Below are 15,225 nucleotides of genomic sequence, written 5' to 3'. Positions count from 1 at the left end.
TCATACTTATACAGCTCTGCATGGGTACACTGCCTCGCTTACTTTCACTTACACACACACACACACACATACACACATACACACACACACACACACACACACACAAACATCTTCAAGCTGTCCCCGTCTTTCTTTAGAGCCTCTAAAGTAAATAGGGTGTCGAAGTCAGTCTTATGCAATTATTTCTACTACTCTGCAATGCACCCACTCTGGTGTGTGTGTGGGTGTGTGAGATAAAGGGTATATCTTCTTGAATCACAGCAGCACCCACGCCTCTCTGGTGAAAAACGAGTGCTTTCTGCATCTCTGAAACAAGGCAAGTGGGAACCATCCCATGCACACTAAAAGCCTGATCTACTAAAGGTTTGTGCATGTAAAAACGTATGCGAACTTGATTACGGCGGCAAAAAAATATGCAAGCTGATATATGGTGCGCACTGAGGATTACGTGCAGAATTACAACCGCGGTCTATTTAGTACGTTTGCCCTAATGAATATGTAATATCGGGCATTTCTACCCGAGTGCACAAAATATTGTAAGTAGATGTAGATACTTTCATTTAGCATAAGCATTGTGATTTACAAAGCCTGAAAATAATTGCGGTGGTTGTGACTGTGTCTATATTTATTACGTTTGAAAGGTTGATGATAATTGGCACAATGTTGCACACAGATGTCTGCAGTTATTGTGGTGAGGAGGAGACGGCATGGAAGAAGACGGAGAGAACGAGTTTGTTCTGCTCATGTTAGCATGTTTGGATTCGCAGAAGCAAAAATAATCCCTCTCTTGCCAGGGCACTGATGGCCATCGTCACACCAGTTACAGCGCTGACCAGCTGCTTGGTGTGCGCTCTGTGTGGGCTACAATGGATCGAATATCGCACCTGAGCGCTAATGCCAGAGGACACATCTCTTGCCTCCTGCGCAATATTGGTCCGAGGCATCTCTTCCACCAGCCCCCCACATATTTTATTTGCCAAGGTTTTATTATGAGCTAGTTTCTGCCATCCTCTCTTAATTCCATTGGTTGTTCTTTTTGTTTTACCCACAGCATTTACTTGCTCGCAGATACTCTCCCGTTTCTTTGAGTTATATTAATATTTATTTGCTGTAGCTCAACAACATGTTTGTTTGCCTCTTCCACTAACAACTTCAGTTCCATGACATTAAAATTTGCTTTGCACTTGCGGTCACTCTGCTCTCCATAATGCTCCATGGTGTAAACCAGAAATGCATGCAAATCACTAATTTAAATACTACTGCCTCTACCATATATGCACCTGTTATCATTTACGAACTTATTTTAATAAATCACCCACAAAACACCCACCAACCAAATGTGCAATCTGTTATAATGCACACGCAATTTAGCACTCTTTATTTGGGATGTTAGTAGATCAGGCCCCTAGAGTAGTAAAGCCAGTCTTAGTTAAAGGGAGCTGCAAATCATGAATATTTATGATTCTGAGCCACATTCTCTTTTTTATTCAACTCATATGGATCTGAAAATTGCCTGAATGAATGTGGAACGCTGCTTATCCAGCTGCCAGATGACCGTGACTAGAGATAGTATTTCTTTAGGCAGCTTCAAGGTCAAAGCTGCTTTTTCACTTTGTGTGTGTCTTTGTTCATCTCTGTGTGTATTTTTGTATCAGACCTTTAAAAAGTGTGTGTATGCCACTCATCTTTATTAAAGTACTGCAGAGAGTAGCAGTCGTCCTTGGTGCTTGAGTTTCTTCTTTCATAGAGTCAAGACTTGGAGATACAGATATGGCTGCTCACTTGGATTCATTATCTCTGTGTGTTTGTGTGTGCACTTGTATGGCTAACATTTTGAAAAAAACGTTTGGGTGTTGAACCTCCCTTTTTGATACACCTTCAAAGCGCTTTTTGGGCTCATGGTTAGAATTAGTTTATAACTTTTTAATGTTGCAGGACATTAAAGGTTCAGTGTGTAGAATTTAGTGTCTGGTGGTGAAGTTGCCAGTTGTAGCTGAATACCAATCACCTCACCCTCCCCTTCCAAACAATAAAGAGAACCTTAAGTAGCCTTCAGTTGTTTTAAAAACTCAAAAGGTGGTTAGTTTATCCAGTTTGGACCACAGTAACATGGCGGCCTCCATAGAGAGGACCTGCTCTTGATGTGTAAATATAATGTATTTAAACATAAAGGGCCCATTCTATGATATTATTATTATGTTGGCAGTTCGATCCAAGTCTCTCCCCCATACTGCATGCCTAAGTGTCCTTGGGCAAGATACTGAACCCTCTTTTCATAGAGAAAGTGCTGCACATATGCATGAATGTGTGTGAATAGGTGAATGGCAAAAACTGTTTTGTAAAATATATATTATAACAGCATAACTAAGGGATGGTTCAGGACTCACCTGATCCAGCGCTAACTATAGGCTTTATCAAAATGGAACATTTTTAGTTTAACCTTAAATATAGAGATGGTTTCTGCCTCCCAAACCCAGAGTTGGAGCTGGTTCCACAGGAGAGGTAGCTGAGGGCTCTGCCTCCCATTCTACCCTTACAGATTTCTGGGAGCACAAGACAGCCTGTATTTTGGGAACAAAGTGATCTATTGGGACAAAACAGTGTTATCAGCTCTTTGATATATTATTTTTTTATTGATTGTTAAAAGCTTTAAATCTGTGGAGCAGAATCTTGAATTCTATTCTGAATTTTACAAGCTAAGACAGGAGTAATGCGATCTCTCCTAGTTCCTGTCAGCACTTGTGCTGCAGTATTTTGGACGAACTGGAGACTTTTTACAGTCTTCCTGGGACATCCTGATAATAAAGAGTTACAGTAATCTAGTCTAGAGGTTTCAAATGCGTGGACTAGTTTCTCAGCATCCTTCTGAGACAAGGTGTTTCTAATGATCTTAATATTGTGCAGATGGAAGAAAGCTGTCCTAGAGACTTGTTTTATATGTTGGTCAAATGACATGTCCTGGTCAAACATAACTCCAAGGTTCCTCACAGTGGAACTGGAGGCCAAACTGACACCATCCAAGGTGACTATCTGTTCAGACAGTGATTTTCTAAGATGTTTAGGATCAATTACGACCTCAGTTTGTCTGAATTTAGAAGTAAGAAGTTTTGGGTAATCACTCAGAGATACACTGTGTGACCAGATAGTCACCATATACAGTGTATGTATGGTGCAGAGTAAAGTTAGAACATTTTGCACTTATCATACCTGGTTTTAAAGTAAAAAAAAAATCAAATAATGAAACTTAATTTTCTTAACTACTGTTGGTGTGTGTTTTTTATATAAGTTTGAATGATTTGCTTGATCAAACGTCAGCTATTTCAGAGGTTGACAATTGACACACTCTTCTGACCCAAGTTCACCCGCTACATTTAACATCACGAGGCACAAAGTATCAAGTAAAGTTTCATCAATATGGATATGCTATACATTGTGACACCTGAGCCATGCTGGCTGCATGTGCGGCACATGATGGCTCTGTCGCACAGGTGTTTGTTGTTCAGACAGGGTACGTTTCTGCTGTGTGCCTGCATCAGAGCTGCCACATGGGCTTCTTGTATGACTACTGCATTTCCTCAAATAAAAGAAGACTATATACTCAACAAAATCCTAGGACTTTGCACTATGAAAGCGTTCACCTTCCAGTCCTACATTAAGAATAAAAACCTTGTTAAAACAAATTACTGGATTCAGTCAGCATAATCGCTGAAGTGTTGCAAATCATTGAACTTGAAACTCACAAACCTGACACCCCTGAGATGTGGTGCTCATGCAGGCAGTGTTGCTGCTCTACCCGGATAACCAAAAAGCAAGACATTCAGCAACGCAACATTGCCGCTCATACAGCCAGTGTCACCCACAACAACCATTTTCACCGAAATGAAACACAACACACGAACTGTTCATGTCCTGAGGCTGGCAATGATGATCATGCTAAAACACGAGCAAAAGCCCAGACAGACAGACAGACAGACAGACAGACAGAGATTTCCTGGAATTAGTAGATGGATGAACCCATGTTCAGTACAGTGTGTTTGCTCTTAACATGTTACCAAAGAGGACCGACCCACACATTTCCCTCCCTTCTCCATCCTGTTGTAGCGTTGAGCTGCAGGTCAAGTAATTGATATTACAGACCTGAACTCTGTCTTTACCTTCTCTCTTCTCCCAAAGCATTTAAACTGCAATCCTCCACTGCCCAATATTTCTCTCCTCTTCCTCTTTCAGAGTGCTAAACTGGGTAAACATGGGGGCTCTCATATTCTCCAGTAGCTGAGTGAAGTTGGGGGAGGGGAATTCACAATGTGTGAAACACTGCTTCATTTTCTGCAGCCATTTTGTCCTTGTGGCTGCATTATTTGATTAACATAGGTTGTGTATGTCTGTGTGTGTGTGTGTGCGTGTGCCTGTGCGTGTGTGAGAAAGAGTAAGAGAAATTCCCCACATAATGCAATTGGTCGGTTTGTGACTCCAGGCCTGACCGACAAACCTCACATAAACCTCCACTCTCTAGTTGTGGTTAAACTAAACATTGCTTGAAGCAAAGACTCTAACCACACGAACCCCAGGTATTTTTAAAACAGAAGATCATATTCCCATTTCTCCCTTGGTTTTCTTCAGTAAGTGGCTGTCTTGCACTTACAGAAATGGTTATCAGGGCAATTAAATGTTCTACCCCACTTCATGTTCTAGAACATATTACAACAGCTTTTCCTGTGTATGATTGTGCAAGATGTTGTCTTTTAGAGAACATTGAGAATTTAGTTAATTCCATTTTATTATTTTAGTCTATTGAATACATGTCCTCATATATTATTTGACCTGTCTTATCAATTGTTTTCATTAGAACAGTGTTTTTCAGTTTTTGGTATTTGGCCTTTAGATTATTAGAAAAATCACAGTATGCCTGACTGTCACAAAGATGTAGAGTGATTGTTCGATCACTTTTAGTTGATAAACAAGTGGTTGTACCACTTTGTAACTTAGTCCATCAGCTTTCTCTCTTTGAGCTTGCAGTCGAAAACTTTCCTAAACCTCTTCATCAGCTCTTCCACCTTTTGTCACTCAGTTCAGATGCAGGTCAATGTCCTTATTCTGGCCACCAATGTGGGTTCATTAGAAAGCATTCAACAGGAAAGTGCTTCTTTAATTGTGTGCTTTTGTTTTGAGCTTTTTGTAGGAGAGTTTTTGGATGTGTCTCTATCTGTAAAATCTCTGGCAGGGCCTATGTGCCAATAAAGACTTCATGCAATGACTTTGAAGGAAATACATTTGTTCCCAAATTTCATTAGCTGGGTGAGTGGGTAAAGGAGGGAGGGAGAATTATGAAAGTCAATGGAGAATATGAGAAAAGTCAAACAGATGACAAGGAAAAAGAGAGGTGGTTGGGTTTAAGGTAAGGCAGGAGAAGAGGTAGGAGACAAGTAAGAGGAGGGGGTGGATGGATGGGAAATAGAAAAAGGAAGAGGGAGAATCATGAAGGGGTGAAGAAGAGAATTGGGAGCAGAGAATGAGACAGAGGAAAACAGAGAAAGGATTGATGTGTTGGGAGGAAAAGATGGATAAAAGGAAGGACAAAACAAGTAAAATCTGGACCTGACTATTGTCTGAAGCGACTTTAGTTATGTCAGCTAGAGAGAAAATTAAGGGAAAATGGAAAACGGGAAGGAAGAGCAGAGGGAAGAGGAAATCATTTTAAAGCGAGGCAGGAAGGAGGTGGAACTTTGTGGAAGAAGAGATAGGAGGGAAGATCGAGGAAGAGAAGAGAAACAGGGAGAAGAGATGTGACAATACACAAGAACATCACCACTACAAAAGTCTGTGTGTGTGCTGTCAGAGGGAATTCTTATTTGCTTCACAGCTCCTCTGTGTGTAGGAGATGGCTGAAACGTCTTATTGGCCAACTCAGTCTTGATCTCTTTTACTCAGCACAGTGTATGCAGGCTGAATGGAGCAGCATCATTATATATGGTGTCTGGTTGATATTTTCATATTGTGCGCGTTGCCAACTATTTCCCCTATTGCCTGCAGTAAAATCTTCCAGTATACCAGCAATGAAAAATGGAAATCGGGAAACAGACTGCTTAACTTTGAATATATTAGACTCAGTGAGATTGCTGTCATGGAATCTACAAGATTTCAAATATAGATCTCTGACTTTTAAAGTAAATGGGGTGTAAGAAATGAAAGCACTATCTCTATTGTATGTGAGTAGAAAGTGTTTGAGTGTGTGTTTGAGTGTGTGTGTTGCTTTGTCAGCAATAGAGCTGGTAACTAAGGTGGGATGATGAACGCGCACACGTCGGCACTGGCAACAAGACTCAGATCGAGGGATATAAATACTGATGCAGATGTTAAAATAAATATTGCCTCTGTGTATTCTTCACAAGAGCTTCACCAGCTGGTCTGTCATTTACTCCTGAACATATAGCTGTGTATTAGCAGGGTCAGAGATGGTGGTGGCAGCTGTGTGTCAGGGCTGTGGAGGCTGTTGGCTACTCTTTGCCACACAATTCAAAGCCAATTAGCCTGTACTGAAAAGCTAATGAGAGGTAGTGTAGAGCTGACAGTAAATGGGGCTTCTCTGTGGAGAATGATTGTTTCTGCATCTGTGTGTGTGTGTGGATGTGACATTTAGCAGACACAGGCTTGTGGGATTTCCTTGTATAGAAGCAACCTGTTGTGTGTCCATCATCACACACTCATGTGACACATCCAAGCATTGCTTGATCAAACAGAAAATTATTTTGAGTTCTTGTAAACATCTAAAAGTTTCTCTATGTGTCAGTTTGACATAATTACCAAAATTCATGATCTCAGGAAAAGCCTTAGTCTAATCGAAAATGTGAAGTGAACAGCTGCTCACTGTCAGTGCTGGTGCATGGGGCACACTGGTACTAAACTCAGGTGATAATTTCTCCAATGTCAGAGTGCAGACTCATTTCTGGGCACAGTGGCCTCAGCAAAGGAATCATCAAGTTGCTATTATTTTGATACTACCATGATCTGTGTCAGCACCCTTACGTAAAAGATGTTTCAGGGCTTTCACCGAGGGGATCACATCTCCAGACGTTGCCTCTGATTAGCAAAATTGTTCTTGTCAGTTCAAACAAAGAGAGAAGTAGGATAAAGTTTTCAACTAATGCCTACTGGTGCACAATGAGAGTTGCAAAGATCGCAGTCTGCAGCATATGTAGCAAATTCACGCTTTTGTTCCAGAAGAGTCTCCAGCATGTCAAATGTACAATTGCACCAAGTGTCAACATCATGCTGTAGCCTTTTTGGTTTCATCCCCAACTGGATCTGCCCATCTGGCAGGTGTGAGTAGGCAAGGGTAAAGTACTCAAAGCATCCAATTATCTTTTGGCCTATTACAACCACATTCAAGATCCTGCCCTGGCTCAGAACGCCATTGTGGACAGCATGCTACAGGGTGTTGCCATGCAGTCAAAACTAGCCAGACTATCACTATCCATCATATATTTTTGCCACATTTTTCAATATCTCTCACCAATGAATATACTTTGGATTTGTTTATCATGTTTTAAACATCTTCTCAAATGTCTCTGCAATAGCAGATGTGTAGAGGGAAACTTTGCACTCCTGGCAGTGTAAAACTACTTTTATCATGTTAAAGTTTTTGTCAATCCATTGTTCACAGATTTCAGTATCTTCACACTGGGTAAATAACTGGGTAAATTAACACTTTTTTAATTTCATGTGTGAATCAGGTAAATAATCTCATTGTGGCAGATTGTTTTCTTTCTTTCAAGAATTACTTTTCAGTAGGGCTGGTATTTTTCAGTGAACTACAAACCATACATACTGATTGTTCCTCTTGACTGTATACCTATATAAATTCTGTACAAATTTTGCATAACATGCTTTTTAAAAACGTAGGTAACCAACCACACAGTAACGTTTTTATTGCTGTCAAACTTGTCTTTGTATTACTGTAAAGCATGTTGCAAATGTTACTGCACGGGACACCAAAGTTGCATAGTGCAAGTCCAGATGTTCTGGGAGCACTGTGGCAATGGCAGGGATGCTATGTTCCCTATTATAAGTTTGTGAACCAGAACAAGCGGTGTGTTTACAGCTGCACTTCTTATCCTGCCGATGGCTTCTGTTTCTGGTAGATCGTCCGTGGTGGAAGCTGTTGTCACGAATTCCAGCAGTATTATCCCAAGGGGAGACCAGAGCAGTATATTAGGTATATATGCTTAATGTCAGTTTGGTGAACACTCCCCACCGTGTGTGTTTGCGTGCTGTGTGTATGTGTGTGTGTGTGTGTGTGTGTTTGTGATATCAAACATAGCACACTCTACCCAGATGTCTGTTAATAGTTCTTCCAAATCTGGCTGCCTCTCGGTATTGTGGGATAGTAACATGTGAGAATAACAGCAGGCAAAATTTTGTCATTGCTTACATAAATAGGTTGATTTGCACCATTTGCACCTAGTCAAAATACAGATTCACCCAAAGAGTAAGCTGAAGCGGAAAAAATTGCCCACGATCATCTAAAGCATAGGTCACCAATGGGGGTTTATTATTTATTATAGATTTTTGACAGAGCTTTTCTATTGTAACCTGCTCAACTTTTCTGGCATTTACAGTAGTAAATCCTGGCAGCACACAGTAGAGTTTCTCTCACTGAACAAGAGAAAGTGGGAACAAAGAGTAAAGGAGTGTTAAAACTGTTTAGTTGTTAATATTTGTTGAGATTGTTCATATGTGAAATGTAGTGTAAGAAAGTAAGAAAAGGGAAAACTCTACTATTCTACATCTTTTTCTTCTTCTAAAATTAAGCACTTTATTTTAAGATGATTTTTTCAAAAGCTCTTTATTTTGTTTTTAAATGCAAATCCTATTTTATTTGAAACAAGAAAAGAACATTAATTGTATTTATTATTTGAGTACCCTCCAGTTCAATGTGAAAATTAATAATAAACATTGTTGAAATACTAGTGAATTTTACTTTATTGATTTTATTTGAGTCGTGAGTTTATGACTTCAAACCGACATTGATAAAACAAAATATGGCACAGAATCATAACGCATGTTAGACATTAGATGTTTTGTACCTTTGCTTTGGGAAATTTTATTTTTTATTAATTCATTATTTTATTAATTTGAGTAATAAAAAATAATCCTTAGATTCATCGGTACAATTTTCCACACACATGCCATTCTTTCAGCATACACATAATCATAAACACCATAAGAAATTTTTTTATTTTAACTTACTCATTGATTGTGATTTAAGCAGCCACGAGTTCAGTGCTTGCTTCTAAAATATTTTGAAAGGTAGTGAAAAAGACTAGCTGTTGGTGTAACAAAGCCCTGAAGTCTTGGTTTACTTTCTTAAACTATTGTGGCATACTTGTAAGCATCATTGTGTGGTGCTCTGTACCCTATGCATACTTAAAGGACAAAGGGTTATCAAGCCTAAGAACCAGACACAAATTGCATCTAAAATCACAATTATAATTGAGTCATATTATAACTGTAGTCAGTTAGACTTACTAATGTGACGAATAATCTCCATTAATGAAAAGCACTATGCAAGTTGACTTTGCTTTCAGACCCTGTTTTAAATCCTTAAGTTTAGAGATTTTCAACAGGCAAAGGAGATACAGTACATTGCAAACAAGGATTGGGAGTATCTAATGCAGCATGACCTTACATTGAGTAGATTTGCCAAAATGTCATAATGTACGTAGTTGGTTAAAAGCTGTGTCAAAATTTCACCTGCAGCTAATTGAACGACTGTTGTTGAAATACACTTCCTTTTTTTTACCTTACCTAATAGATCCCATGATTGTCTGACATACTCAGGTAAAGAACTGCATACTGACATGTAGCCCTATATTTCAAATGAGCAGTATTAAATAGCACAGTACTTGTGATTGGTAATTGAAGGACGTAAAGTAGGAATTACTGACCTAAATCATGGTTTATCATGATCATATTTACCTAAATAGAAAGAGAACCTGAATACAAATAATAAGAGAATCAAAAAGGGTTCATGATTTTTAGCAGAGCTCAGAATGCCCCTCAACAGGGTTCTTATGTTCCCTTGGACACTGGCACTCATACCATTCACATACATATTTTCACATTGTGAATTTACAGTGTTGATATACAGGCAGAAAACCCAGACCAATGTGGTAAAATATCACTTGCATGCCACATGATGAGCATTATGAATACACTGAGGTTAGAGTTGTAGCATCTCTGGCATAGGTCAATAAGTAAAGAGTGAAATATGCTCAATAACAGCCTGGATCCAAAGGGTTAACACAGTGTTCTGCATCCTACTTTGCCTCCCAGCTGGCAGCAGTTTTTTCAAAGGCAAGATGTACTGACCAAGTAAAGCTGATGAGACTGCTCTGAGACACTTCTAGTGTTGCTGATTTATGGGATTTATCCTTTCAATCCTGGGTGGCTGCTGTATTGCATTTAAATGCTGGCTTGAGCATTGACTCAATTGTTTTGGCTAAAGTTAGACTAACAAAGTTAAATGTTTTTTCTTTTTGTCAGAAGGTAAGACTCTAGTTTTAAATTAAAAAAATATATTTTTATGGTCTTTATTTTTTGTTATTCTTTTCTTGTTGACCACTCAAATTGCTTTACAGTACATTTTTTTCCATTCTCCCATTCACACAGATTTATACAGTGCAGGACTTTTTCTCTGGGATTCACTATCAAGGACACTTAGGCATGTGGAATGGGGAAGACAGGAATTGAGCTTTGAACCTTCTGGTTGGAGGACAACTGCTCTACCCCTGAGCCACAGCCACCCATCCCTCTTGTGGGAACTGTGTGCATGTGTATATAATTATGTGTTATGCTGAGAATTAATAGATTTTGCTGTGCTTTTGGTAGTGTGTTATTATCAGTGTGCTCGGACATGGATTGTCGTTTCCTGCCTCATCTCTCCATCCCTTGTGGTGGAAAGTGGTGACTCATCAAAATGTAGACCTCTGTTGCACTCCCATCGCAACAACATGGCTTTTAGCGGATCAGGCTTTACCCCAAGAGCCTAGATTGGCACATATTTGTGGCTTCTTACTTTCAGAACACTTTATTTTCTGAAAAAGAGAACAAAAACACAGCATTGACTTGTCTAACAATTTCATAACCATATCTGGTTTGCCTCTGGATTATATTACATGGTTTGGAGACACAGGGCTGCAGTTGTCATGTATTTCAGGAAAAGGGTTATGATAGGGTCATGGTGCAGTAGCCCATAATTTTGTTCTCTGCTCTTTTTTCTTTAGTGTTTGTTTTGTTGTTGCTCAACTGCTCTTCCTAGCTATACAATTATTTTGTTCCCTCTGAAATCACTTCTGTTTTTTCAGAAACTTGCAATTGAAAATCAGTGTCCAGAGACCACACAAAGATGATGTCAGCCTTCATTTTGGTTGCCTGGTAACTTTGGACACCTCCTCCCCTCTCTACTCCAATCAGTCTCTGTAGTCCAATGGATAATTAGTCTCCTGTCACGCCAGGGAGTTGAAAGGTCAAGTCGTGGATTTGTTGAATGCCTTTTGTTGCTGGGACTCCCTCCCCCTGTTGCTAACTATTTTTTCTATTTCTCTGTCTCTTTCTATTTCAGGATTGAGTGATGATGGGATGGATGTGAAGATGTGCCCGTGGGCAGGCATGCCAGCCCCTATCCTCGGCCTGGCCCTGCTGCTGCTTTTCAAACTACCACTCTCCTGCAGCCAGAGCACACAGGGGGCTCCTCATGATGGACCTAACTTTGGCTTCACTCACACTGTCTACCATGCTACAGTTTATGAAAACTCAGCTGCACGCACCTTTGCCAACAGTAAAGTTAAAATGGGCATCCACCTGGCTCAGCGCTCCTGGGAGGTCCGCTACAGAATCACTTTAGGTGATGATGAAGGGCTTTTCAAAGCAGAGGAGTTTGTGCTTGGTGATTTCTGCTTCTTGCGCATAAGGACTAAAGGTGGCAATGCAGCCATCTTAAACCGAGAGATTCAGGATAATTATGTATTGACAGTGAAAGCCTCTGTCAAGGGAGAACCTTTCCTTGAGACCTGGACTAAAGTCAGCATCCAAGTCTTGGATATGAATGACCTACGACCCTTGTTCTCACCCACCACTTATTCCGTTACCATAGCGGAGAGCACACCTCTCAGGACGAGCATAGCACAAGTTACTGCCACAGATGCAGATATTGGTTCCAATGGGGAGTTTTACTACTTTTTCAAGGAGATAATGGAATTGTTTGTAGTACACCCAACCAGTGGAGTGGTTTCTCTCAGTGGAAAGCTTAATGTTGATGAGCAAAATCGGTACGACTTAGAAATCCTTGCAGTTGATCGCGGAATGAAGCTGTATGGAAATAATGGGGTCAGCAGCACAGCCAAGCTTTTTGTTCATGTAGAGCGTGTGAATGAGCATGCCCCAGTGATGAATGTGGTCACCCACAGTCCCTCATTGCCTGATAAAAACCCTGTGTATGCCATGGTCACTGCTGAAGACCTAGATGAAGGTATAAATGGAGAAATAGACTCAGTGGATATTGTAGGAGGAGACCCCTCAGAGCAGTTTTTCATAGAAAGATCTGGGGAAGGAGAGTTTGCAATAAAGGCCTCTGAGTTAGTACAATGGAAGATATATCCTTATGGCTCTAACCTCACTTTGCAAGCTAAAGACAGGGGAACCCCACAGAAGTTCTCTGCGGTCAAGGTTGTCCACATTATCCTCAAGAAACAGCAGACGGGGGAAGCTATGTTTGAGCGGGAGTTGTATGAAGTTTGTCTGAATGAAATTTCACCACCAGGCACAATTGTAGAAGTTGTTAAAATAAAACCAGAGCCTGATGATGCAGAATATATCCTGGCACCTTCTGCAAATTCAGCTTTCTTTCAAATGAACACCCTAACAGGTGTCATATCCACCACTACCTGGCTCACTCAGGGGACCCAGGATGTTATTAATCTTGAGGTATTGGAAAAAGGTAGTGAGCTCAAAGTTAAAGTGCGTGTGACAATTGAGGATGCCAATGATAACACACCAACATTTGCTCAGTCTTCTTATGAGATTTTTGTGAATGAAAGTGTACAAGTTGGGACCAATGTATTAACTGTTTTTGCAGTAGATGAGGATAAAGGAGAAAATGGATACATTACTTACAGCATTTCCAGCCTTCTTCCATTACCTTTCAAAATCAATCAATTTTCTGGTATCATCACAACCACTAAAGAGCTGGACTTTGAATCTTCACCAGAGAGCTTTGTGTTTGTTGTTAGAGCATCTGACTGGGGCTCGCCCTATAGGCGAGAGAGTGAAGTCAATGTAACAATCCACCTGGAAAATGTTAACGATAACCAGCCATTGTTTGAGAATGTAGCATGCCAGGGGGTGATCTCGAGGGATTTTCCAGTGGAGGAGGTGATCACCACAATGTCAGCGATTGATATAGATGAGTTAGAGCTAGTGAAATATAAAATAATTTCAGGGAACGAATGGGGTTACTTTGACCTGAACCCAGATTCAGGGGTTCTTGCACTGCGACGTCCCCTTGTGACAGCTAGTCCAAAGAACAGCGTCTTCAGTCTAAAAATAACAGCCACAGATGGTGAGAACTTTTCTGATCCTATGTTTGTTAACATTTCAGTTGTTCAAGGGAAATTTCCTCCTAGAGGTTTTAACTGTAAAGAGACAAGGGTAGCCCAAAAGTTAGCTGAAAAGTTACTTAAAAAGTCCAAAGCTAGCACCAAGCCCAAAATTGAAGAAGGTTTCATTGACCTTTTCTCTGTCAACCGCCAAACACCCCAATTTGATAAAGCTTTTCCTACAGATATAGCTGTGAGAGAAGACCTAAAGATGGGCTCGAGTGTTTTCAAGGTGAATGCCTACGATGGTGACACAGGTTTCAATGGTCAGATTCTTTACTCTATTTCAGATGGAAACACTGACAGCTGTTTTACCATTGACATGGAGACAGGCCTCATCAGTGTCTTTCTGCCCATAGATAGAGAAAAGAGAGATCGCTATCTCCTCAACCTAACAATCTTTGACCTTGGCCTGCCACAGAAAACTGCCTGGCGATTGCTTAGTGTTTTCATAGAAGATGCTAATGATAATGCACCCAAGTTTTTGCAAGAAGAAGGCTATAGAATTGTCATACCTGAAAATACTGCCATAGGTACAGAAGTCATCCAGGTTGAGGCCACTGACAAAGATCTTGGACCCAATGGGGAAATTGTATACTCTATTTTGACCATCACTACCCAATTTAGTATCAACACCACTAATGGGATAGTATATGTTGCTGGCCAACTAGACAGGGAGTTTATTCCTACTTTTAACCTGAAAATTGAGGCTCGGGATATGGCAGATAAAGGGAGTCAGAGGTCATCTGTCACAAGTTTAAAGATCATATTGGAGGATGTGAATGACTGTCCCCCACTATTTATCCCCAACCTGTACAAAGCAAAGGCTCTGGAGGATCTTCCAGTCGGTACAATTGTGGCATGGTTAGAAACCCTGGATCCAGATCTGGGGTTGGGAGGCCAGGTCAGATACTCTCTAGCTAATGACTACAATGGATGGTTTGAGGTAGACAGGGCCAGCGGGGCGATTCGGCTGACAAAAGAGCTTGACTATGAGACCCAACAGTTCTACAACCTCACTGTGAAGGCCAAAGACAAGGGAAGGCCGGTTTCTCTTCTCTCTGTCACATTTGTTGAGGTGGAAGTGGTAGATGTCAATGAAAACCTCTACGCTCCGTACTTTTCCCACTTTGCCTTGACAGCATTAGTTAAAGAGAATGTCCGCATTGGAACTACCCTACTCAGAGTAACCGCAAATGATGATGACACTGGAAGAGATGGAGAAATCCAGTATTCTATTCGTGATGGGAGTGGTCTTGGACGATTCGCCATTGATGAAGAGACAGGTGAGTTTCATTTGAAAATTGTCCAATATGTATTATGCTTGTAATCAGTATTGTGAGTGTGTGCGAGTTTTTGTAGACCAACCTTGTGGGATTGTATGTGGGGAGTTTGATTTACGATGTGATAATACTGCTTCAATATTCCTTCTTTAAAGTTAATATAACAAGTTGTATTGTCTCTGTCTGAGCTACCTTGACGTGCTGAGAGAAAAAAAGAAGATCGTTGTGTTTAAGCTATTGTAAACCATTGAGAAATCTGGTTTTAGTATGCAAAGTTAATTTAATCAACA

The 15,225-nt window shown here is 40.4% G+C and overlaps 1 protein-coding gene across 9 annotated transcripts in view; it reads left to right on the top strand.

Annotated features, from left to right (window-relative positions):
• The window catches only part of fat3a (FAT atypical cadherin 3a), a 184,378-nt gene that overhangs the window by 50,108 nt on the left and 119,045 nt on the right, over positions 1-15,225 (top strand). For all 9 annotated transcript variants that reach the window (XM_069534014.1, XM_069534012.1, XM_069534011.1 and 6 more), the window contains exon 2: positions 11,621-14,938. In XM_069534014.1, the coding sequence (XP_069390115.1) occupies positions 11,638-14,938 (3,301 nt within the window). In that variant the 5' untranslated portion in view covers positions 11,621-11,637. The remainder of the gene's footprint in view (positions 1-11,620; positions 14,939-15,225) is intronic.

The sequence above is a fragment of the Paralichthys olivaceus genome, chromosome 11 (assembly GCF_024713975.1).
Source record: "Paralichthys olivaceus isolate ysfri-2021 chromosome 11, ASM2471397v2, whole genome shotgun sequence".
In the NCBI taxonomy this organism is placed as follows: domain Eukaryota; kingdom Metazoa; phylum Chordata; class Actinopteri; order Pleuronectiformes; family Paralichthyidae; genus Paralichthys; species Paralichthys olivaceus.
Note: the sequence above shows the minus strand (reverse complement) of the source record. Positions and strands in the feature narration are given on the sequence as shown.